Source organism: Passer montanus, unplaced genomic scaffold (genome assembly GCF_014805655.1).
Source record: "Passer montanus isolate IOZ18808 unplaced genomic scaffold, ASM1480565v1 scaffold74, whole genome shotgun sequence".
Classification (NCBI taxonomy): domain Eukaryota; kingdom Metazoa; phylum Chordata; class Aves; order Passeriformes; family Passeridae; genus Passer; species Passer montanus.
In genome coordinates, this window is record NW_024372592.1 from 2,444,818 (window position 1) to 2,469,440 (window position 24,623).

A 24,623-nucleotide genomic window follows, 5' to 3' on the forward strand; every position below is an offset into this window, starting at 1 on the left:
TTCCTTCCAGTTCATTCCCATAAACAACGAAATAAAAGCCATGACGTACACTTAATAATATTTTGCTGTGGGTACACCATGTTCAAAAGGAAGAATCTTGGTAAATACCTGCACACCAATACTAAAGCTGCTCTGAACAAAAGGGATTAAGCATCATTTATTACACTTTCTCCTCACGTAAAGAGAATTTCTAAAACATAGAAGAGCTTTTAGCATAAAATGAACTAGTTAGTTAGAAAAACAATCCTTTTTGCATAGCAACACTTCCTCTGAAATATGTATTTCCACAAGCTGAGCTACATTTCTTCCACCATTAAACATAATTATATTCCTTAAATATTATTTCTCAGTTATCACTGAAATTTGAAATGAGAGATAATAACAGCACAATGTAAACAATTAAAGACCAGTATATAAAATTTTACACAACACTTTACCAGTCTTTAGACTGTCATTTTCTTCCCAGTCCTTGTAGAGCTCTGTTTTAGTCTTCATGAAGTAAATCTGTTTGCTTCTAGACCATATTCTAAATCAGTTTATCAAAAATGACCGGGGGAAAAGTTCTCCTCCTCCACTTGCTGCATTTGCTCCACACAACTGAGCCACTTGACACGTGCTCCTTTTTCCAGACACTGCCCCTCTACAGCTCCAGGAGCTGCAGAGGCTGGAACAAAGATGCCATTTGTTAATGCCAAGTGTCACGAAGACACCACGCTGGTGTTCTCCAGCCCAGCCCACAGCCCTGCATTCCAGCTCATAATAAACAAAAGGATTTGAACAAACAGCCTCAGAGGCCAGGGCTCCTGTAACACATTACTGTTATACTCTTGGGCAAGAATTCTTATTAGTGTTTTCCAAGTGCTGCAGGAAAAGTTTTACCGAAAGGACTTACTTGAAATGGGGCTTGAAGTACCCTCTTTCTGGCTTATTACCTAAGAAACCACAAAATTAGCTAACTAAAAATGCAGTTTAGATTTCTGTAACTGGAATTCCCTACTTAAAGGATGGAGATTTCACATATTTTCTGATCAACATTCTTTTACTCTTCAAGATCTTGGGAACTTGAAACACATAGGATCTCAGAAGTTGAAAACAACATTTTTGTTGATAAAAGTAGAAAAATTCAGGAGTAAAACCTGAAAACCAGATCTCTGTACCAAATATCCCAGACCAAACACACAAAGCCATTCTCCTGCACAGACTTTAGCCCTCACATTGCCATTCTGCTGCTGTGTGATGCCTGCAACCAGGAACCAGCCAATTCCATATCCTAACCTAAGCAAGCCAGAGCACACACACTACCAGACACTTTGTGAAGCCAGCTGAAAGATGATCAGTGGCACTGGAACAGGTTACCCAGGGAGGCTGTGGAATCTCTCTCCATCCTTGGAGATATTCATGAGATGTCTGCACATGGTCCAGGGCAACCAGCTCTGCACAGCCCTGTTTGAGCACAGGGTTGGACCAGATAACTCCAGAGGTCTCTTCCAGCCTCAACCATTTTGTGATTTTCTTGCACTCAGAGAAGTGTTAAAATGCCAGGAGATCTGATCAAGTGTGTTGGACTATTCTTTTTTCCCCAGAGACTGAAAAAAGAACAGTTCCTTCAATTGTTTTAAGTTTTAACCTTCCTCCCCATATCGTGTGGCAGAGCACTGAGCCTGGAAATGAGCAGCAGCTCCTTTGTCTTTACCACTGATTACTGCTCATGGAGCCCACCCAAGCCCAGGTGTCAATAGTTTAGTCTCTGGAAGCAGTATGAGTTTAGACTAAGCCAGTGCCATGTCTACTACCAGGCACATTTCCCTCAAAAGCAGCATTTTCTTACTGCTGACACACACAACAGCAATCCTCTTGCTACACAGAAATAATCTTCCACTTTGCTCATAACACAACTGCTGAACTGAAACCAGCTACTTTCTGTTTCCTTCTCTGTGAGCATATTTGTGGTGAGGATGACAAGAACTCACACGCAATGAACACAAGCATTTGTCCCAGGTTAACTCTCTCACCCCTTCACCATGAAAACAATTTGCTTTTTAACGTTACTGCTGCTCTTCTACCACACACTAATCCCAGACAGAAATAAGCCGTATTACTCACACACATACATATGTATACTATAACTATAGTAGAGATCTGTACTGATACTTCTCTTAGGTCTCTCAAATTTAGCATGTCTGATTTTGTGGGTGTTTTTCAAGTAGGCTTACACACAGAAAGGTAAGATTTTTGCTTAACTGAAATTTCTCTCTATTCCAAAGACAATGAAAAAGCTAAAATCTAGAGTAAAACTCTTTGGAAAATCAATATATTCATTATGCTCTCCACTAAAAAAAAAGCCCATTGCAACAGCAAAACACATGCACTCTTAATAATCAGCATTCAGAGTAGACACTACTGTAGTTTTACAGCATGAGTAATGAGTGAAAAATACGAAAGCAAAGATTTAACTTCCCCAAAGACACATGACTGAACTCTCATCTTAATGAAAAATTAAGTTTCACTATGGTAGAACTCTTGCAGTTTTGCAGCATCCCCTATCAAACACTACATTCACCAATGGAAAATGGTCACTTTGGAAATTAGTAGAATTAACTGCTACTAAGAACCCTCTCAAATCAATTTTAAAGTGATCTCCAAAGAACTCAAAGCAAGAGCAGGGAAATCAAGGCAGCTCTGCTAAGCAGTATTCCACAGAGGAAGCCTGTGTCAAGACATGAAATGAGAATTTAGAATTCTATGTATCGCACAAAATTTCAAATACTCCATCTTGCTTTTAAGCAACAATGGACTAAAGGGCTTACAGAAATACCACCAATATTGATCAGTTACTGCAATATGCCTATCATTTTATTTTCAATAACACAGCCTTACAAATACTTTTAGTTAATGCAGCAATAAAAGCAAACAAAACAGAATAAAACAGAAATCAAACAGAAAAAGAACATACTCTAACAAAATATATCTTGGCCATTTAATTACTCTTAATTTATAATTTGTTTTCCTGTGTGTTTCATGTAAATGCACAAAATTTCAATCAAATACTTTAGTATTTCAATCAAATACTAAAGGGCTGACAGAAATACCACCAATATTAATCAATTACTGCAATATGCCTACCATTTTATTTTTAATAACACAGTCTTACAAACACACTTTTAGTTAATGCAGCAATAAAAGCACAAAACTCAGAATAAAACAGAAATCAAACCGAAAAAGAACATACTCTAATAAAATATAACTTGGCCATTTAATTACTCTTAATTTGTAATTTGTTTTCCTGTGTGTTTCATGTAAATAATTACACCTTAAAATTAGATCACTCCATCAGCAGTACCTACACCTAACCAGCTGGAAGCTGCAGTTGGAGTGCTCATGTCATCACCTCACTGCTGAGCCTTATGAAAGTTCCCACAAGGGTTACAAAGTAGAGTGACAAGATCTGGCAGGGCTCTACTGTAATTCTATTTCACAAAGCGTTGTGTGCAGTCGTGAGCCAGAAGATAATTAATTTGCTGAAGGTTAACATAATCAGTTGCAAAGCCAGAAGAAACCATAATTGCCAATTTTCAACAAACTATACTGAAAAGAGTAAGCCCAATTTTGAACAATGCTCCTTTCTTGAAAGAAAAAGAGGACAAAACCAATGCACAAGCCACCCTCCTGCCTAAACCTCTGTCAACACAACCTGGAACATTTATGGCAGCTCTTAATAGACTTCGATGTAAAAACTCAGGCTGGGTATAATTTGGGGCTTGCCAGTATGCAAAGACTGGTCTGACTTGTGCCACAACTAGCTCATGTCTTATGTCTAAGCTCAAGTCATCCTTTGTTCTTCTCTTCCCAAGGGTGTAGCTGGTATCTGGCCTTTTCATCACAATTTTTCTCTTTCCCCAGTGCCATGAAAGAGCAGCATTGTGGCCACACAGAAGTGGTCACTCACCTACACGTTGTGTGTCAGGAGATGCAAACACTGCTGAGTTCTGCCCTCCAGGCCTGCTGCAGTGGCCGTGGGGGCAGATCTGCACCCCGGGCTCCAGGGGACACCGCGAGCCTGGTGTGTGACACACGTTCTAACAACAGAGACACAGCCTTCATGGAAAAACACAGGAGGTTTTCCACTACTGCAGATCATTTTATGGTCTTCCACGAAAAGATTACATTTCTTAGAACTCCTGCTGTGGCTAGAACTGATCCCTCTGTAACACAGAATCTGTTTCATCTATGGCTCATGAGTATTACTCCCACACTCCCCCTGAAATCCATGACCTTTCCCAGCACTAGTCCTAGCCTTTACAATTATGTCTTAATAAAATATGCTGCAAATCATCTGCTGCATTATATGGTAAGATCAGACACTTGACCTCAGAAGTAGTATTGACAGATGAAAAGCAGAACTATTTCAGGAATTTTACCCTCAACCTAATATTATAAGTCAAGGAATCCTGTTATGCCAGTGGCTTTTCAGGTACTGGTTATTATTTTATAAACAAATTTCGTTGAAAATGCCTTTTTTTTTTTAATTCCTTGTACTTTAAAAGTATATTATGCCTGCAGTTCCCAGAGGCTTTTCAGAACTAAAATAGCCCTTCTGTACACTGACACTGCTCATACTTCTTTTAACAAAGACAGGCTACTAAACACACAAGCAAAACCATCTTTCAGCAAGACTGAACATAGCTGTTCTCTGCAATAAATTTCTTCTTTGCTTCCCCAATGCTATGTATCAGGATGACATATAAAAACATTTTTTTTCCCAGCAACATAAATCAAAATAACATTTTAAAAAATCTCTGAAATGCTGACATTATTTCCAACATAATTTCAGATTTCCTGTTTTGAACATCATAATTAGTGGTAGAATATGAATGTTTTCACAGCACTACAATTTACTATATCAATTTAAAGAGTAAAATGGTTCTAATATTTTCAATTCTGACACAAAGTAGAACATTTCATAACAAGAGCTATGCTTCCCACGTTAACAGACTTATATTTAAGTAGTCAGTTGCCACACTGCACTAATTATGTTAAGTCTCCTGATTAATCATTTTTCTCTCTGCATTAGTCAGAATTAATGAAGCAAACAATAATTATATTTTAAAATTCAGCGTTAATGATGTGAGGTCTATTCCCAGTTTAAAACATCACCAAGACAACACTCATACAGACTCTGGATGAAGTTTTTTTAAAAGAGGGCAGTCCTTAATTTTTGAGGAAGCTGGGTTATTTCTTCTCTAGGGCCGGAGAAGCTGCAACATGTCTCTAGTTACAAAATTTCATCGACATTGGTGTCATTTTATACTGGCTCAAATAAGAATTGTTCTACACAGACAAGCTGTGAATACACTGCCATACCCACAGTCCAGCTCATCATTTAATTACACAGCCGATTTAACTGATTACAACAGGAAGAAAAGGAGGGTTTGTTTTTGTAATACATGCTATTCTGCCACTTAACAAGACCAAAGAGCTCCAAGCCAGCTCAGAAAAACAGAAAAACACCGGCTGTGACTGAAGGTGGCAGGAGCAGAACCTGAACAGCCCCAGGGGGATGCAGCAGCAGCTCCCCAAACCTGCCCGGTGCCCACAGCCCCGGGGCTGGCACCGAGCTGCTGCTGCTCAACTGGCACTGCCCAAACATGAGACTTTGGAAAAGAAAGCGTTCACAAACAAGCCACAGATGAGCAGCTCCTGAAAGCCCCACATTTTACTGTCCAGCTGCACGTGTACTACCAGCCTTTGACTTTTCTGCCTGCTCCTGGAAGAGATGATGTGAAGCACAAGAGATGAGTCCTTGCCTCAAAGTGCAATAAAACCTCCCTGCAGCCTCTGCTCACAGCTGGACTTGAGCGTCCCAGGGGCTGAGCTGCTGCTCTGCTTGTGTGGACACAGCAAGGGGAGGCCTTGGCATTCATTTTCCAGCTTTAAATTCAGTTTCAGCCCAATATACGACAGGAAAATAAAATCTTAAATATTGTGGAAGTTGTGGCAGGATGAAAAGCATTTCTTGCTTTATTCCAGCAACAGCAACGTTACACGAGTTGCTCCAGCTACTGCAGGCTGCTAGACAGACTGCTGTGATCCATATCCCAGAGTGTGGATCTCTGGCATCCCTCCATCTACCATTGGGATACACGGAAGGAACCACCAAAAAGCACAGTAACAGTGAGAGGAGCTTCTGTGAGCAAAGGTTTTAACAGTGAGCAAGGCCCTTCTGTTTAACTTTAAATATAATCCCAACATACTTAGAGCATTTCACAAAAAAACCACTGAGTTACACACTAGAGCTCAGTTCACCGTAGCTGAACAGCTTTCTTCAATTACTCTGTCTCTGAGCTATTCATCTTTGAGCAGATAAACATTTTAACTGCAGTAATAATACCTTAAGTACAAATAGGATCCTCTAAGGGAATCCTCTGAAAAGTCTGAATGGCACCAAGAAGCTCATATAACACTAAACCTTCTCTTTGTGGCTCTGTGATAAGTTTGAGTAAGTCCACAGAAAGACATCAAGGCAAATTTAGGTACCTGCCCTCTTGTATCAGTCATGTCTGCACAGCAGGGAGCTGAATAACTGGCTGCTTACAATATCTGTCATTAACTTAAAAATTAAAATGACATTTAAGAGAGGGGAAGAAATGTTGAAATCCCCTCTGAACACGTGAAATCATTTTAAGTGTCAGGCAGCAGTAGATCCATGTTTTTTATGTTTATAAAGTGGTTATAGGAAAGGCTGGAGGAGTAAGAGACAACCAGCTGAAAGGTTAACAAGTTTGTCAAATGGCAGCAGAAACAGGGGAAGTTTCCTCATCTTTGCTATGAGAAAAGGAAGTTAGTGGCAGACAAGAAGGTTCTGTTGTTTTCAGTTTCACTGACTGAGGACTAGTAAACAAAACAAAGTAAACAGCCATGGCACTTCCCATGCAAAACAGGAATTAGGCCTCCAAGGCTGTCCTGTGTGCCTGGTCCCAGCCCCCAGCTGAGGCAAAGCCCAGCAGAGCAGCTGCAATAAATCCCAATGCCATACCCACCAAATCACAATCAGGTTGCATTCATACTACTGATTAGCAATACCAGGATGAATTTGTTTGCCTCCACCTTGTTTGCATCAGTTAACACCTTTGTCAATATGGAATAACTTCAGAGTTCAGATAAAACAACCCAAAGGTGGGGAGAAAGGGGGAAGAAAAAAGATCACAAACTTTCTGGCTGTGTATCTACAGAACACTGTACCAGTAAGAAAAACCTTCTGCCTACATTATATCCATCACCTTTAATTTATTTTTTTTTTGCTAGAGGAAGCACCAAATTAGATTTTAGATGCAATCAGTCTCTAAAACTTAGGAGTGTGTACCAAAAAAGGTCTTAGTGTTTTTCCCCAATTTTTGACTCCAGTTAAGTACAGACAACCCTGAGATGTCAGCACCACTAAGAGGCAGGCACAAAGCTGTAGCAGAAAAAGACCACAAAAAGAAAATGAAAAGGCATTTGTTTTAATCTTTGATTGTAAAGGACAATACAGGATCAGAACAGAATTTTCCAAAGAGGTTATAAATCTCCTTCAGTAAGAGATCACAGCAAGAGGCAGCATTTGGCTCATTCTTTGGATATTCTGAAAACATTTTACAAATATCCAGTGTTGATGTAAGATGATAATTATTAATTTATACTGCTGTTGCAGAGAAACAGTAACTTTAATAATAAGTGCATTAACAGGCAGGCATATCAGTCACACCTTTTTATTGGCTTAGAACAAGATAAGCACCAAGGTACTTCAGTAACACAAACCCACCATGAAGTCTTCAATGCGACTTCTCCCAAAATCAGTATTTTTATTTTAGTACTGATGCAAAATGAACTACAAACACATGCTGTGAACACCTTAACAAGTTCCTACTGCAAAACGAACATGATGTTAATTCTAGTCTAAGCCTTATACACAGCCATCAAGAAAAAAATCCATTTGTTTATGCTGAAGTCAATAATGCACTGAACCTACTGATGATGATCTGCTTTAAAACCACTACACTCGATTAGAGAAAAAAGCCAAACCAAAGAAAACCACACGTAACCCAGAAAAATCTACTTGTCACAGATTCTCATATCTCAGCAGAAAATTACCTGAAATTTAAAAAAGCACTTTTAAACTCACTGAACTGAGAAAGCCTACTTCAGCTGATACAAACACTGATGCAGTACTTTGGAAATCCTATTCCAGTTTATCAACATTAGCTCTAGGACAATACACAAATAAAGCCTTTCATGGATTCCAGTCCAGCCCATATAAGCTATTTCACTCCCAACAGATCCCTCTCAACCTCTGTGAATTTCTTATCCAGAATTAAAATCCACAGGAAGAGTCAGGACTTGGTTGAGCCTGTGGAGCTGCACCTGGCAAACAGGATCCTGTTCCCTGGGAAAAGCAGAGCCACTGCAGAACCCTCCCCTAGGGCAGACATGAGCTGCTCTCTCCACCAGAGAGAAAGAGGAACAGACCAGCTGGGATTTAAACACACATCCACCCACTGTCTGCTGTGCCTGTAGACATGCAGTTAAGACATTCAGCACTTTGGGGAGGGTTCAAGTTCTCATTTGTGCAGCTCAGATGGACCAGGAGCAACAGGGCAGACTGGTTACTCAGGCATGAGCCAAACAACCAACCTCCACAAGACAACAGCTTTGAGCTCTAACTAAAACCAGCTGCAGACAGAAAACTTAGAGATCAAAGCTCTACGTGAGCCTATATGGCCTTTAAATCCTTTTTGACTTGGAAAGGTAGACACAGTGGTCAGGCAGGAAACCTTCCCATGAGGGAGGGGCAACGCTCATTTTGAAATCTGTTGACCTCACATGGAAATTCTGCAAATTCAGTGAAATTTTCATCAGTGAAGTTAAATCCAAAATTACTTGCAAAGGAAAAATGTATTTTGGTTATGAATTGTGGTTCCCTCTTACCACTGAAAACATTTCTTCAGTACATGTTAAAATGACAGCTTTGCATTTCTGATGTCACTACAACCAAAGCCAAAACCTTTTCTTGAAGCAAGGAACTGTAATGCAGCAAACCAAAACCATCTCTGTACACTTATTCCTGAAAGGAATAGGATGGGAAACAAAGAGGATGAACATAATGAACATTCCTTCAATTACAACATTTTGGAAGGATAAGGAACTATCACTGCAAGGGCTTCAAACTGGATGAAAATCCAAGAGCCTTTCATCAACTCTTCCCTCTTCAGCAGACGTACAGTTGTCATCTATCACACAAGTCTGAAAGTGAATGAAAACTACCAAATATTTCTCCTGTTCTGAGAGTTTCTGAAACTGTTCAATTTAACAACAAACTTCTTGTTGTGACAGCAAATTCTTGAAAGAATTTACAAACAAGTCAGTCTCTCTTAAGGCTGGGGAAAATGAAGAAATATAATTTTCAACTTCAATTTGTTTTACTATAATCCACACTAAAGACAACAGCTTTTAGGGTGCATTAGTCATCAGTATAAACCTTACTCTGCTTAAATAGTGAGCAGAATTTCCACACTTTCTCCTTCTCTAGCTCACTTTATTCCTTGGCAGAGAAAAATCCAGGGGTGTAACTATTAAACATGATGAAATTACTCACACATACTCTATTTGCCACCACCCACTGTTTCTGAAGAGCACACAAAACCTAAGCGTTGACAACAGGAACCAGTGGTTCACATTATTGTGATATCATGTGCTATAAATGTAGAAAAACAAAAGCATCAGAGAGTACTTTGTACCTGAGGTACAAGAGGCTGCTTAATCCCAGAGTAACAGCCAGGCCACCTCAGACACACTGATGACAGGTTTCTGTGAAAAATGAGTCAGCTGTACACCCTGGGGAAGTTCTCTCTCAATTAAAACAGTATCACAAACAGCCATTATTCTTCAGGTGCTACTGAGCCCAGTATTTCACTGAATCACCAGCTCCAACAAAGACTCAGTCACTTTTTCTCTTACAAACAGACAGGATTTTAAGCAAAGGCATGAGACAAATACATGGATTTGAAACTCAGTCAGGCTTTACTAAATCAAAAACCTTTGGTGGGAATACAATGAGAGGCTCTCCTCCTCTCTGAGAAGTCCAAATCGTTTCTGATGCTGTGGATGCAGGTGAAGGCTGCAGCACCCAGAGCTCCAGGGCTGATGGAAGTGCAGCCCAAGCACTGCTGCTCAGCTCAGACACTGCAGCCTTCACCCTGACACAGCCCACGGCGAGGCAGTGACCTGTGTCACTGTTCCTGGTAATGTAACACCTTCTGAGACTTGAGAAGCAGAGTGGTGAGAATTCAGAAGTCACACCTAATGACAGTACAAATGCAAACAATAAGAAAAGAGGATACAGAAAGCAGGGGGGAGGAAGTGTGATGTTTTAGCTAAGGAATGACATTTTAAGAGGATGATGTATCAAAGTGCTAGAATGGAATCAGCTGTCAAGTTAAAGCATGAAGTCACCATCAGTAAGGGGTATGAGATTACAACATTCCAGCAAATCTGAGTACCAATCTTCCCACCACCTTGCACCTGTTTTCCTCCTTCACACCTGTATATTACATCAGCACTATGTGGTAGTTCTCTGCTTACACAGGCAATGCTGAAATGAAAGAAAAAAATAGAAAAAGCCTAAAGGTAAACTTATGGAAGCAAAATATGGGTGCAAAACAAGTGCACATTCTTAATAAGATGAAGAAGAAATAGAAAAAAAAAACTGGAGAAGAACAGCCTATGGCACAAGTTAGTGCAGAGTCTATGAACAGTAAGTAACTTCGAAAAGCAGTTTTCTCCAACACACAACTGAGACTTACCAGCACAAAAAGAATACAAATATGGTATAAATTAGCTTCTTTTTAAAAACTTTATAGTCACCTTTTAGGTAGCTCTAAGTTTTAAGGATATAAGGATATGACACAGGGAACTGCCATATGTATAAGCCACTGAAATGATGTGACTATCAGATTTTTTGTGTCCCCTTGCCCACCTGCAGCCACCTCACATTCAAGTACATTCTCATTAGCCTTAATTTGATTATCTCTTCTCCAAGCTCCTCATATAATGAAATTATATCACATATTATATATGCAAGGGATAATTTGTTGACATTTCCTAACAGAAGCAATGACTTTAGAATTTCTAACACTTACTAGCCAAAATTGCTCCAAAACTTCCACTAGCATACCAGTTAATACTGTTTCAAAACCAATTACTACACACCAGCAGCTGGAAATGTTATAAAGCTTATTAACTTCTTTTTGTTTTTGTTTTTTTTTTAAACACTGACAGATTTTACCTAGGAGTACATTAAGAGAGCAGAAAGGCAAAGACAGGAGGACATCATTCAGACATCCAGTCCTGGATTTACAGTGCTTGTTGACCACACCACTGCTCTTTGTCTCCCACTCTGCTGAAGTTAGTGCTCTGGGCAGAGCTGGTGAACAGGATCAAGTGAGTGCACTGCACAGAAAAGCCCAGCTGCTGAATTTGCTCATGCTGCCATCACTGGCAGCTCCAGGGAACCTGGACTGGGGAGAACTCACAGGAACAGAGGCCTGCAAAGTTTAAGCTTGTCCACATCCTCCAGCATTGCTGTAGTGGGTTAACCCTGGGCTGGCTGCCAGGTGCCCAATGACCTGCTCTCTCTCCTCCTACTTAACTGGGGGAGATGAAAAGAAAAAGCTCATGGATCAAGATAAACAGGGAGGTCACTCACCAATTACACTCATGAGAAAAACCTACTTGGCTTGGGAAAACTAATTTATTGGCAATTAAAAATAGTATAGGTCAGCCCGTAACACTTGGGTTTTGCTGCTCCTTAATCCTGATACTCCTCCCATGCTCCAGCACAGGGTCCCTCCAAAGGGATACAGTTCTTCACAAACTGTTCCAGCAGGGCCCTTTCCCACAAGCTGCTGTTCCTGCCAGAAAACCTGCTCCTGGTGTGGGCTCCTCTTCCAGGGCCATAGGTTGTGCCAGGAGCCTGCTTGGGATCCTCTTCCAGGGCCATAGCTTGTGCCAGGAGCCTGCTTGGGATCCTCTTCCAGGGCCATAGCTTGTGCCAGGAGCCTGCTTGGGATCCTCTTCCAGGGCCATAGCTTGTGCCAGGAGCCTGCTTCAGCACAGGCTCTCCAGGAGAGAGGTGGATCTCTGCTCCCTCCATAGACCTCCACGGGCTGCTGGGACACAGCTGCCTCACCATGGTCTTCTCCAGAGCTGCCAATGACTCTCTGCTCTGGTGCTTAAACACATCCTCCTGCTCCTCCACTGGCCTTGGGCTCAACAGAGTTAATTCCCACTATATTTTTATCTCTCGCCTCTCTCACAACTGCTGCACTGTGGATTTTACCATATCTTAACTATGTTATCTCAGAGGTGTCACCAGCTTCACTGGTGAGCTCAGCTTTGGCCCACTTTGCTCCTGTTTTGGAGCAAGCTGTGTCTGCCTGTGTCCAGCCCAGGGGCAAACCCTGGCCACCTCTGCAGCCCCAGCAACCAAAACACTGCCAGGTAAACCCAGTACAGTGGCCAAACAGAAACTCTGCCATTAAGTTAACACTTAATCTCAAGATGCAGAGCATATAAAAACCCAAGTTATAAATGTCAGTCTTCAGTGCTTTAGAGCATAATCCCTCGATCCCCCTCTGCCCCTGAAATATCAAGCCTACCAGAAATTCCATTTATTTCCAAGAAAAGCCTCATTAGGCTATTCTATCCAATGCCAAGATCATAAATCTGGGATAAAAGACTACTGATGTTCCACACAATTCTATAAATAACACTTTAGTCTAAATTGGAAGAGCACTTTGGAGCAAAGCTCCACATCATCTCTATTTACTGCTCTCCACTTTGTGCTGGGAAGAGACTTGGAAGTATGCAAAGCTGGATTCCTTCCAGGTTCAACTATCTGGGAGATGCACTCCTACCTCCAAGTTATGTTCTACCCAAGGTTTGACCTAGCCTGGAAAAAACTGCTGAAATACAGAGGAATGCTGAACTCCCAGCTTTCCTCTGTCCATCTCTGCCCCCAGTGCCTCACTCCCTGCTAGCATGGACACAGCTCACAAGCCACTGTTCTGTTAAATGCCCAGCCCAGCTGTCTTTTGATTTGCCTAAGTATATTTGCTCATTCCTCCTTTTAGAGCTTATCTGCACTATTTATAGAATGGCTTTACATTCTTATTAGTTGCCAGACAATGATTTTTAATACATGTTCCATCACTACAAATACTCCTCTGCAAAGCTTTACACATTATGTAAAACAGGCAATTATCACTGCACAGATTAGAAGGTCATTCCAATGCCTATAAACTAAATAGTAGTGGGAATTGGAGTCTGTGTAGCTTATTTTCTTTTTCATCTATAGATTTGGCAAGCTCCAGACTAGCATTCATCCCACGTATTTCAAAACCCAGCCAGAGTACTAATTCACGGCACAGAATTGACAAAAACATATCTTTGATTTGTGCAATGTGTGATCCACACTACAGTCTGTGAACACAACATTTTCTTTTACCCAGTGATGTGACATGGTGGCTTCAAGACTTGATGCAGCTGCAGCATAGATGGAGAAATTTTTCAAAACATTTTAAAAGTCTTTTCAACGTACAGCTGGCATCAGAAAAAGGAAAGGATTAGTCAGGTTTTTTCTTTATAGGAGGAGAAAAATTAGGACAGAGCAATGGTGCAGCCATTTATACATCACACAGCAAAGTGCAAAGCCTGAAATCAGCAGTAGATTGCACACTGGGGAGCCCTGGAAGCATCCCAGGAACACCCAACACTTGAAAGTGATGAAGAATTGTTCCACCAATCCAAACAATGTGACTCTAAATGAAACAGAAAATATTTCTCTAGGAGAGATCACAGCATATTCAAGTTACCAAAGTCCCTTCATTAGCACAAACAGTATTTCCTTTTCTATCAGCAAGAGGAAGTCTCAGATCAAGGCAAGTTCTCACATTCCAGTTGAGACCTGTGAACTGCATTATAGCCATGTCCTTCAGACTCCTGCTATTTCCCACTCAGATATGAGGTTCAGCAACAAAAGCTTCACTTCCATTCTAACTGTGACAGGAATCAGTAAAGCAAAATTATTAATTAAAACTTTGAAGCATTTATTTCTAAAAAGGAAGCCTGAAACTCAGCCTTAACCTCTCTAAGATACTTCTGACTAAGTGGAGACAAAAAAGGGCTTGAAGAGTGCCCTGTAGTCAAAATATTTTGGGGGAAAAGTTAGCACATAGCAATATGGTGAAACGTGCCTGTTCACACTCATGTTCCTCTCCAAATGCTTACATATTAATCTTGCTTGGTATATTAAGTACATCCAAAAGAAAAACGTCTCATCTAAAAATAAGGAAAAGAAAAAACAACCAATTTCCCCTTCAGTTTCCAGGGAATAAAAATATTTTCCAGTCAATAAACGCAGAAAGTTTTGTACAATCCGATTTGCCCACAAAATTTACAGGACTTTTCTATTTTCTTTTGAAAAAATAATAGGCAGAGAAGTTACATTTGAACACTCCATGTTCAGATATAACTAGTGCCTGCAGTGGTGCAAGGAAGGGAAGGTGCAGACATCACTTATACCACTACAACATTAGTTGTAATGCTAATAAGCTAAGAAAAAGCTAAGAAAAAGACATTTGATTTTTAGATCCTTTAACAGAACCCTATTTTGCAATGATGAATTAAAGCACAGGGAAATAAAGATACTGTTTTTCTAGTATTCCACTTAAATTTCATTACTATCTGGATTAGACTATAGCAGTTGTGTGGTTAATGTGCCATAGGAGAGGAGCACCCAGATTGTGCTAATGTCCAGAAAGCACAACAGTGCCAGACAAACAATTACTGTTAAACAAAGAAAAAACAACCAAACAAACACCAAACAAACAACAAAACCAACTAGGACACACACACTGGGAAGGGAGGAAAAAATATCAACGGCAGCTTTCACTCCCCAAGGATGTACTGTTTCACCTGTGTGAATCAGGTGCCTTAAAAGCTGCAGAACACCTGAGGTCTTCAGAACATCCTGAGTCTAAAGGATCAGGTCAATCCTATCCTGCAGAGTTACTGCTCTGGCCACCAATTCCATGGGCAGTGTGCACTCAAGCTGAGGACACCACTGCTGGGTTGAAGGTATCAGGCAAACAAGAGTATGCCAAGTCCACAAGCTGAATATCCATGAGCTTCTCCATGTGGCCACAATCTGCTCACAGGAGCTGTGGCCAGTCAGCCCAGACTCATTTTGCACCAAAGCCCACTTGCACACATGGAGCCCCTGTGGCAGGTCCCAAGATTTATACCCCAGCTTGGAGTGCAGAGTTAAGGGACCATGACACCTGACATGGGGGTCATGCTCTTCTCCTGGAGAAAACAGTGTGTAATCAAGTGCCTGCACACCTATCTCCTTTTTTTTGTTTGTGTTGGCCTGTAATAATGCTACAGAAAATAACAGCAGGGGAAAAAACCTGCATCACCTGGGACAAAAAGCAGAAGGGAGCAGAATCTGTTCCTTGAGGAAATTATTTTCACCGAGGACCTGCCCCCTCCAGGTACTGCTAAAAATGCTTTGTTAGCTGCTTTATTAGCAAGGAGACAGCAGCAGTCTTGGGCCTCTGTGTACTTATTTTCCCATTTCCACCAAGAATTTAATTAACTGACATTAATTACATTTTCTGTTTGATCTGGAAATTCAGTTCAAATTAACATTTTTATGGATAGTTTCATACTAATGCTGACAGATAACTTCCTTTAAAAGAAACTGCTTGGACTTGCAACCAGAAGGACAAAATAGTGGAAGCTAATCCTACTGAAAAAAACAGTATATTTATTTGCTGTTAGACAGGATTAACTAAAAAAAAAATAAATTAAAAATTGCTTTGATAGCTGATTGGAGAAGTCTGGATGTTTTCCTTACAAGCTATACTGAAAGATCTAGAAGCTCAACAGGACAAAAATACTTTGAAGAAGCTAGATAAGATGTCCAGGGAAGTTGTGAATGTCAATATACACCAAAGCACTTTCTAAGCCAGTCAACTGCTATAATTACCTGTTGCAGAAAATGTCCAGCTGGGACCCTGTCACTTTGAAATATTCACCACATTCCAAGTTATTGAAAACTAACAAGGAAACATATTAGCATTTATCTCTGCACCACTGCTTAATCGTACCCACTGCAATTAAACAAAAAAATTGTCACCTTTTTAAGGTTTTTAAATAAATTCTGTACCAGCTTCCCAATTAATAAAGATGGACACCAACATTCATGTTTAACACTGAATTCCAAATTCCCTAAACATGAGGATAAAATACTGAAACCTGAAGAACTTAACATATTAAAACAAATTAGATGATCTCTCATTGCTTCAAGTGTGCACATCGCAACAGCACAAGTTTTTCTTCAAGGAAAGAAATATACTTGCTTATGTAAAATAACATCAGCATTACCCTTTGACAGCCAACAAGAAAAAAGTTCTATATGCTTGAAAACAGCATATGCACAATTGCCATCCCACCAAAATCAAGATCAGGAAAATATGTTCACCTGAGCTACAAAAATGCAAGACTGAGGATAAGGCTTGTTTTTCTAGATCCTTCAGGCAGAGCTTCCTGGCCTTTTCCCAAAGTCTCCAAACCAAAACTAGAATGTCTTAGTTGTAAATTTCCCACACTACAGAAGCAGAAGAACCAGTAGAGAAGGAAAGCAAAGGATACAAACAGCTTTTGGCCATGTTCAGAGATCCAGGCTTGAGAACTTGGCTCTACTGCAAACACAGTGGACAAATGCCTCAGGCAACACAGAATCTTTGTCTCAGCTGGAGCATCACTGAAAACAGAGAGCCAAATATACTCATCCTACCAGCTCAAGCTCAAAACCATATAAGTCATTAAACTTCCCAAATGTTAATCAAAAACTTGAATGAATCATTAATTGTCCTCTTCTTGCAAGGAACCCAACAAACCCACCTTGTTTTCAGTTGGTCTTTTCACCCAGCTGCCAGGTGCCTCCTGCTGCAGTGAAACCAGGACAGGGTTTGCAGATCCCCGCACACAGCAAGTCAGATCAGCTTCAGTGATGCCAAAACAGCTGTGCTGATGCACACAGAACTGAATTTCTGTCCCATCCAGCAAAAACATCACTGTAAACCTGTTGTGTTCTTTCCCATTACATTACAGCACCATTCCCTACTCTTCCTTCTTGTTCAAGTCTACTTGTATAGGAATATTCTATGTTAAGCTCCCACATTTCTCACATGCTACAAATAAGAATCCTAAAATTATATTTCAGGATTATTGAGAATATTACAGTTGACAGTTCATCGGTTTAGGGTCACACTTTCCCCAAAATAACCCCAAGACATTCTAGAATAACAAATCACAGTAGGAAGCTGGGGATGAGCTGCCTTTGCTGGGCTTACCTGCTTGTAAATTAGCTCATTTCAGGTAACTAACATTACTGCAGAAGGACAAAACAAGCAAGTGCCTCTCTTCTCTGTAGTTCCTCTACAGCTAAATGAATTCTAGCTGTGTGTACTAATTTTGTTATGCCACAGACCAATTCCCAAGATACAACATCTACAGACTTTGTTTAATGATGCTACCTACCTAATAACCAAATACACAGACACTAAAGTAAGCCATTAGCAGCTACATATGGTGAAGCAGCACCAGGACCTTTCTTAATCACTGCAGCTGGCATCACACAAAGGAGAAGAATAAAATTTCAAATGAAGTAAAAAGGCAATGAAATGTCAGGATAAGAAATTCAACAGAAAAGCCATGATGTATGTGTAACCCATGAAAGTTACTATTATTTAAGGTGAGCCATAGCAAATGCCAGCCAGAGAAATAGAATATATTAGGTAAAAACACTCTGGATACACACTGTGTGTCCAGCTGTGCAGTGATCCAGCTGTGTTATTACTTGCCTGTGTCTGTATCACCCTGAGGTGAATTCCTCACACTCCAGCAGAAGGAAATTCCAGCAGCATTTCCCATTGGCCTCAGCCAGTGGTACCACTGAAGAAAGGCAGGCTGTCCCCATGGATTCACTCACATCCCACTGCTGGCTCCTCCTTGGAGCTCACAAGCACCTCTGTGGAACTGCACCAGCATGGACTAGTTAAATTAGCAGGTGGATTCGTTAAACTGATCAAGGTTACAGTAGTTCAACAGGAATGAGAAGTGCAGTGTCCCTCTCCAAACCACTGCATGGCTACACAAACACGGGAGAAGAACTGTGGGGATCTGAACTGGGATGGAGAGGCCAAATGAGCAGCACAGACAAGGCAGGAGGAGTAATTTCTGCCAGGATTCATTATTTGTGAAACCACAGCTGAAACTTCACAAATAATGTCAGAACTGTTGAAATACAGTTAAATTCTGTCACACTGCTGGAAACTTTGCCACAGTAAATTGTGAATTGAAGCTGTGTACCTGTGCTGATGAGCTGCAGACTACAATACATTTTCTTGGCTCCTGTGAGCAGAATTTCATATTTAATGACCAAAAAAAACTATTTTTAACTGCCTGCTTGCAGCTCACTGAAGAGCTCATTAATTTTTATTAACTTGGCTCTTCTGGCCAGTCTCCTTTAAAAAAATGAAGTAATTCAAGGACAGGTATACAGGTCTAGAGGAACCTTTACTTCTAATACAGTATTTATCAGTTAAAATACTCAACCTGGATTATAACAGTATTATATGAAGAAACAAAATAAGAAATTCAGGTAACTCTGGAACTTCCCTTAAGAGGCAAAACTCTCAGTCTTCCTTGAAAAGATGCTACAACAAGCAGAAAAATCAAGGGATTTAAGAAAGTTTCCCATATTTCAGTAGAAGCCTCAATGGAATGAATTTGATTTGAGTACACTTGTCCTCTACTATCACCAAAGGTAAAGAGAAAACACCATAACTACTTGATGTGGGACCTTTATTTTATTTTCTCCATCTTGCAACTAATCAACATAGTTCACACCCAGAGAAACAAACCAAACAAACACTGCTTATTTCTTGTCAAGTCTAAGTGTGAAATACAAGGTACCACCACAGTACTGTCTGCACTGAATCCAGGCAGTCACTTCCAAGAATCATTTATTGCTGGAAAATTTAAACACAGTTATCCTTGGCTGGCCCAACATTTACACACGTCATAGGCCCAACCAGTGCAGTGACCAAACATATGCCTCCTCTTGCATTCTTAAAAAAAAATAGTATCAAACTGAAGTTTTCTCTCAGGTTTCTCTCTCACACACTGAAATACTGCATTCCTTTTTAACTCTGTGATTTCAATTTAGTTGTCCCATCTGCTGGAAGTGTTTTAATACAACGTCTCTTTTTATATCCTAACATCAAGGTGATGTTGCCAATTAAGTTCTGCTGTAGCCATCTGTAAGAGGAAGAAGGGAGGAAAGAAGTAAAAGTATTTCTTCAGTAATTTTATACAGCCTGGATTTCAACCAAGATTTTAGTGATGGAAAAGAAGAAAATAATTAGTAGATTTATACTCTACATGGAGTTCTCTAGGACAAGTAACATTTGAACTATTTTTTAAAATTCAGAAAGGTTTCAGATCTCATAAAATGTTTGGCTTCAAATCACAACGCTTGTCAAGAGAATTTTCTAGTGCCATGATTTATCACTTTATTCAAAGCAGACTTTCAATTTAATAAATAAAATAATGGCAACCTCTTAAATTTCTTTACAACTTCATGTTCACCTCCAGACTTACAGGGCATGTAAAGTGTTGCTCCTCTGACAATAAATGACTAGTGGCAATTTTCCCCTCTGTTGAATCCGGTATTATCTAAACATGGAAAGGGTCTGGAGTTTCCCAAAAACTAAACCCATAAAAACCAAACAACAAACTCTACACACTCAGCTTCACAGCAATTGGAAGACTATGGAAATCAATTATAGGACTTTTTTTCCTAAAAACATTGAATAATTCAATTTTTAAACAGCACAAGATTTAAAGAAGTATGGAAATGGGAGACATTATAAATCAAAGCCTCCTGTTTAGCTCCCTCTATGTATTCACTAAGCAAGACTCAGGGCTACTGAAGGATTTTCTGATGTCAGCCTCAGCAGCCAAAAACTGAAGACAAAACCAGAACCACAGGTCGTGCACTGGGAGACAAGATGGACACTCATGCTCACACTGCCTGACTCTGTGTGGGATTTAGTCTTGTAAACCACTTATTTATCAAACTCTTATGATACAGTAAATTAAATTTAATTTAACCTGTGGCATAGGTCACTGCCATAATGAAAATAGACTGGTCCATAAAAAACCAAAATTAGACTCCACAACTGTCAAGCTCTTCAGCTACCCCATTAAATCCACATTTCAACTCATGAAGCATTAGTAATGGGGTTCTTTTAAATGGCATTCTGCAGGAATTTCTTCTACAGGGATTGAATTTTCATCTCCACAGTAGCTGTGCTTACTGCAGACCTTATAACAAGCTTCTGATGTTGAATGATGGATGCAAAAAGACACTCTCTTGGCTATTAACTGTGCTTCTAAGCCTCAGTCTGAAAATAAATCTTGGGAAAATTGGAAGGCAGAGGAATCCTTCCCCCCCCCACCCCCGCACCTTATGCACTATTTATAAAAAAGTTACTTGGTTAAGACCTTCAGTCTTAAAGAAGTTTTAAACTTGATACTACATATGAAATGTGCAATTAATACACTGTGCTCCTTTGTAACATTTACCTCCCAAGAAATTATATTCTAATGAAAACATTTTTTAAAGGGAATGAGGAGGATGGACCTGAGGAGTGGGATTTACAGTCTTTACAGTTTAGTAACGCCAATTTGAAAGCACTTTGGTAAACACCTCACACATCATCCCCCATGTCTCAATGGATTCACCTCACATTCACAGTAGCCTTCCTAGCAACTCTTTCTTTACCAGTCCATTTTTCCATTTACTGAGAACAATACTGAGAATGAGTCATTTCTGCAGAATACAGCCCTTCATGTACACCAGATGCTGAGTGTTGCACGCTGTGAAGAAAAAAACCCTAATGTCTACTCAAATTACTGTATTGATCACCAAAACCTGTCAGCATTTTGCATCTTTTGTAAATGTTTACTTTGGAATACATTTGAATGTTTTTTGAAGTTAAGATCTTAATACTGCTCAGCAAAATGCATCACCAGGTTCTGTAAGAGCTAACACCTAATTAGCTCAGTTAGTAGCAGCTTGAGAATACCTCCCAAACAATGACCAAAATTAATGTCTTTCACTAAGGGAGTAAAGCAAACAAAAAAAAACTTGAAAGCTTTAGAACTGAGAAAGAGCATTTCCTCATGTTTTTCAAAGCTTTCCCTTTCAATTCCATTGAATATGCTCTTACAAATAAGAATTTTTATGTGTTTTGGTGTTACATTTTTTAAGCAGTTCTTACAGCAGTTCTATAAAAATCCTGCCTGACCAGTGAGGTACATGCAGAACAGACAAGCAGAGCTTCTGTCCCTTCGTCCTCCTCTGGAAGCAGCACAAATCAAAAATTAACAGTGAACAGCGCTGAAGTCAAGTAATTCACTGGGATGAAACTATACAGCTCTTGAGGGGGATGTTCATCCAATCACTGCAAAATCTAAGGAAATAATTAGGAAGCTTACCTTTTTTTCTTTCAGAATAAGAGGGTAACAGCTGAGCCGAGTTCTACCTTCACTCCTCTTGTTTACTTACAGAGGTGTTTCATTACCTGACTTGTTACAATTAGACAGCCTGATGTTTTTTGGTTTGAAATAAAGGTTCTTGCCTACAGCCACACATTACACGTAAGGGCAGAACAGAAAAATGACACAGGCAGATGCTGTAAATCCTAAATTATTCACAACCTATTCAATACAAAATAAACAGGTCCTAGCAAATTAATTCTAGTAAGAATGAATTTTTAAAATTATCCCTACAAATTATTTAGTTCCTCTACAAACCAAATGTTTAGCAGTTGCAAATAATTAAGATGTAAAAGACAAAAGAAGTGTTTAATCGGATGCATGCCAGATACCACAAAAAATGGCAATACTTTAGCAAAGAAAAAACAAATGTTCAACACACTGAAGTAAACAAGAACAGCATTTAACATCACTTGAATTCAAAGAATCATTGATTATTTCAAGTAGTTTTTCATATACTTGCAAGAGACATTTTGGATTTTGAAGTTAGTTGTAATCTAGAAATAATCTAATTGTAAAACCTAGCCAGCAGTGCAGCTGTACACTTATAGTCTCTCATTTTCATAAGCACTAAAGAAGTCTGGTTTTGCTCTTATTCTCATTAAGAGTCTAAAAACTATTCTGATGGGATTACACAGAATATGACTAATATTTTGACATCCTGAGCTCTCCTGACAACAAAAACGTTTTTACCACAAAAACAAAAAAAAAGGAAAATCTTGAGTACAACAGTAACAGTTACAGATGCTGACAAACTCAGTTGTCAGCATGATAAACGTCACTGGGATTCTCTTTGGGAAAGCGGCAGTTGCAAAAAAGATAATAATTAGGCTTAATATAGTTCTAAGCCAAATTATAGCAGCTGTACATGCCACAACAAAGAGCATTTTTATGTATGAAGAATGCAATTTAACTACAACCAAACTCCCAAAATATTTCTGCTTCACAGCAAGTTACTGAGAGCACTGAGTATATCCCAGAGCTGCTCTTACCTTTCCTGGCAGCATCTGTTCTCCGTCTTGCTGGCGACACCAGATCCTTTACAATCTGTAGCACTTGAATCATTGCTCCTTAGCAAGATCAAAGGAATAAGGTGCTCCTCTAAAATTCCAACAGGTTTCATTACTACACCTTATTACATGGCTGTCTTCAGTATGCTCAAGCAAAACTGCTGCAGGAGGAACTCATCTACCTTCCCAGCAAGATTTCTGCCTGACGACTCTACAGGCTGGGGTGATGGATTTAAAGTGACTTCAGCACAAGGAGACAAAAAACTGCAAGCAGTCCTAAATGTATTTCTACAGAACATTTTAGAATTGTTTACTGCAGAGAACACATACTGATTTCTCTAAATAAAGTTGAAAGGAAACATTCACAAAGTAGCTAAAGAAAAAAAAAACCCTTGAAACGAGTGCGACAGATGCAGCGCGCTCCCCTAGGCTCAGTCACTAACAAGTGTGGCTGCATCCTCTTTTCAAGTCAGTCTCAGTTCATGAAATTTCACGTAATGCTTAAAGAAAGACTCCGGTGCAGCGCAGAGCCAGCGTCAGACCCACCAACAGAACTAAAATTAAACCCAGCCTGCAAAAACTCCATCAGGCACAAGCAAGCTCCTGCTGAAGACATTTATTGGGCTGCTCTTCTCCCCCCTCGAACAGAAACCTCTGTACGTGACAGGAATTCTCACACACCGGGAGGCACGCTGGAAAGCCTGGGAGGATTTCAGGCATTCTCTCACCCACCACCAGAGGCCCAGAGAACTATTTCAGCAAAGGTATTGTCATTACTTGTGTCACGTAATTCTAGGCAGGCAGATTGCTGTATGTGCCCCACAACATTTTTAATGACATTTGGAAAATATACAAAGGCCCTTCAGAAGTGCCTTTTATCAAAGCCTCTGCAGAGCTAACCAAAAAAAAAATAAATAAATCCAGAGGAATCATGTTTTATGTGATCACTTTAAATAACTGTCAGACCTGAAGAGGCTCTGAGAACACTTCAGAAAACTGAATTCCTACGCAGCACTGCGAGGCCTCGCACACACAGAGATCAATTTAGGAAGCCAACTACATGTTCTGAAAATTGTAACATGAAAACAAACCACAGGCCACATTCTCTGGCCTTTAGACCTTCTGTTCCCATTGCTTAAGTGTTAGATGGGGGGGAGAAGAGGTCATCTCTTTCCATTTTTCCATTTCCAGCTGCTCATCACAAGCATTTCAGATTTTAAGATTTACTGGCATATTTATCCATGTCCATGTCAGTCTCTTGAATCACAGAGAGCACAGGAACAACAAACTATGTCTGTTATGTCAATCTCATTCACAGCCTGCCCATTAATCTCTGCCAGAAGGAAGAGCAACCCAAAGCTCTATCCTATTTGGTTAGTTAAAACAAAAGACAAGTAAAACCCTTCTCCCTGCCAGGCTGTCTGATTTCCTCTCCCACTCTGCAAACATTCAACTGTCCACCCAAGAGGAAGCTTGAAGAAACATTCTTCCATGTTTCAATGTTACAGACAGAATCCTCAGCTTTCATATATAAAGAATAATTTCTAACTCCTGGACCTGAAGTTAAATTCCAGGTTTAAGAACAATGACTTTATACCTAGAGAGGTCTGCAGAAGATCACTACAAGCAGACCCTTCCAGTACAAGTATAATTTCAGAACATTTAAGTACGATGTAAAATGCAGGGTTGTGCAGTAAGGTTTACCTGGAGGTCTGTTATTTAACAATCCAGGGCTCAAAATTGCTATTGGAAGAATTTTTTCCACAATTATCTCACCATGAGGTGTTTGTTCTTTATTTAGTTGGGTAATCAAACAACTTTTCTTCAAGCCAAATATATAAAACCAAAGGTATATCATTACTTGCAACTATATTACATCACAAATTTTTT

The 24,623-nt window shown here is 39.9% G+C and overlaps 1 protein-coding gene across 4 annotated transcripts in view; it reads right to left on the bottom strand.

Annotated features, from left to right (window-relative positions):
• Nucleotides 1–24,623, bottom strand: part of USP6NL (USP6 N-terminal like) — a 112,688-nt gene that overhangs the window by 67,171 nt on the left and 20,894 nt on the right. Inside the window, exon 1 of one of the 4 annotated variants that reach the window (XM_039730904.1) lies at nucleotides 22,716–23,132. The exons of 2 other annotated variants lie outside the window; for them this stretch is intronic. In XM_039730904.1, the coding sequence (XP_039586838.1) occupies nucleotides 22,716–22,788 (73 nt within the window). In that variant the 5' untranslated portion in view covers nucleotides 22,789–23,132. Of the gene's footprint in view, nucleotides 1–437; nucleotides 608–22,715; nucleotides 23,133–24,623 lie in introns of those variants that run through there. One more of the 4 variants, XM_039730905.1, reaches the window with a different exon arrangement.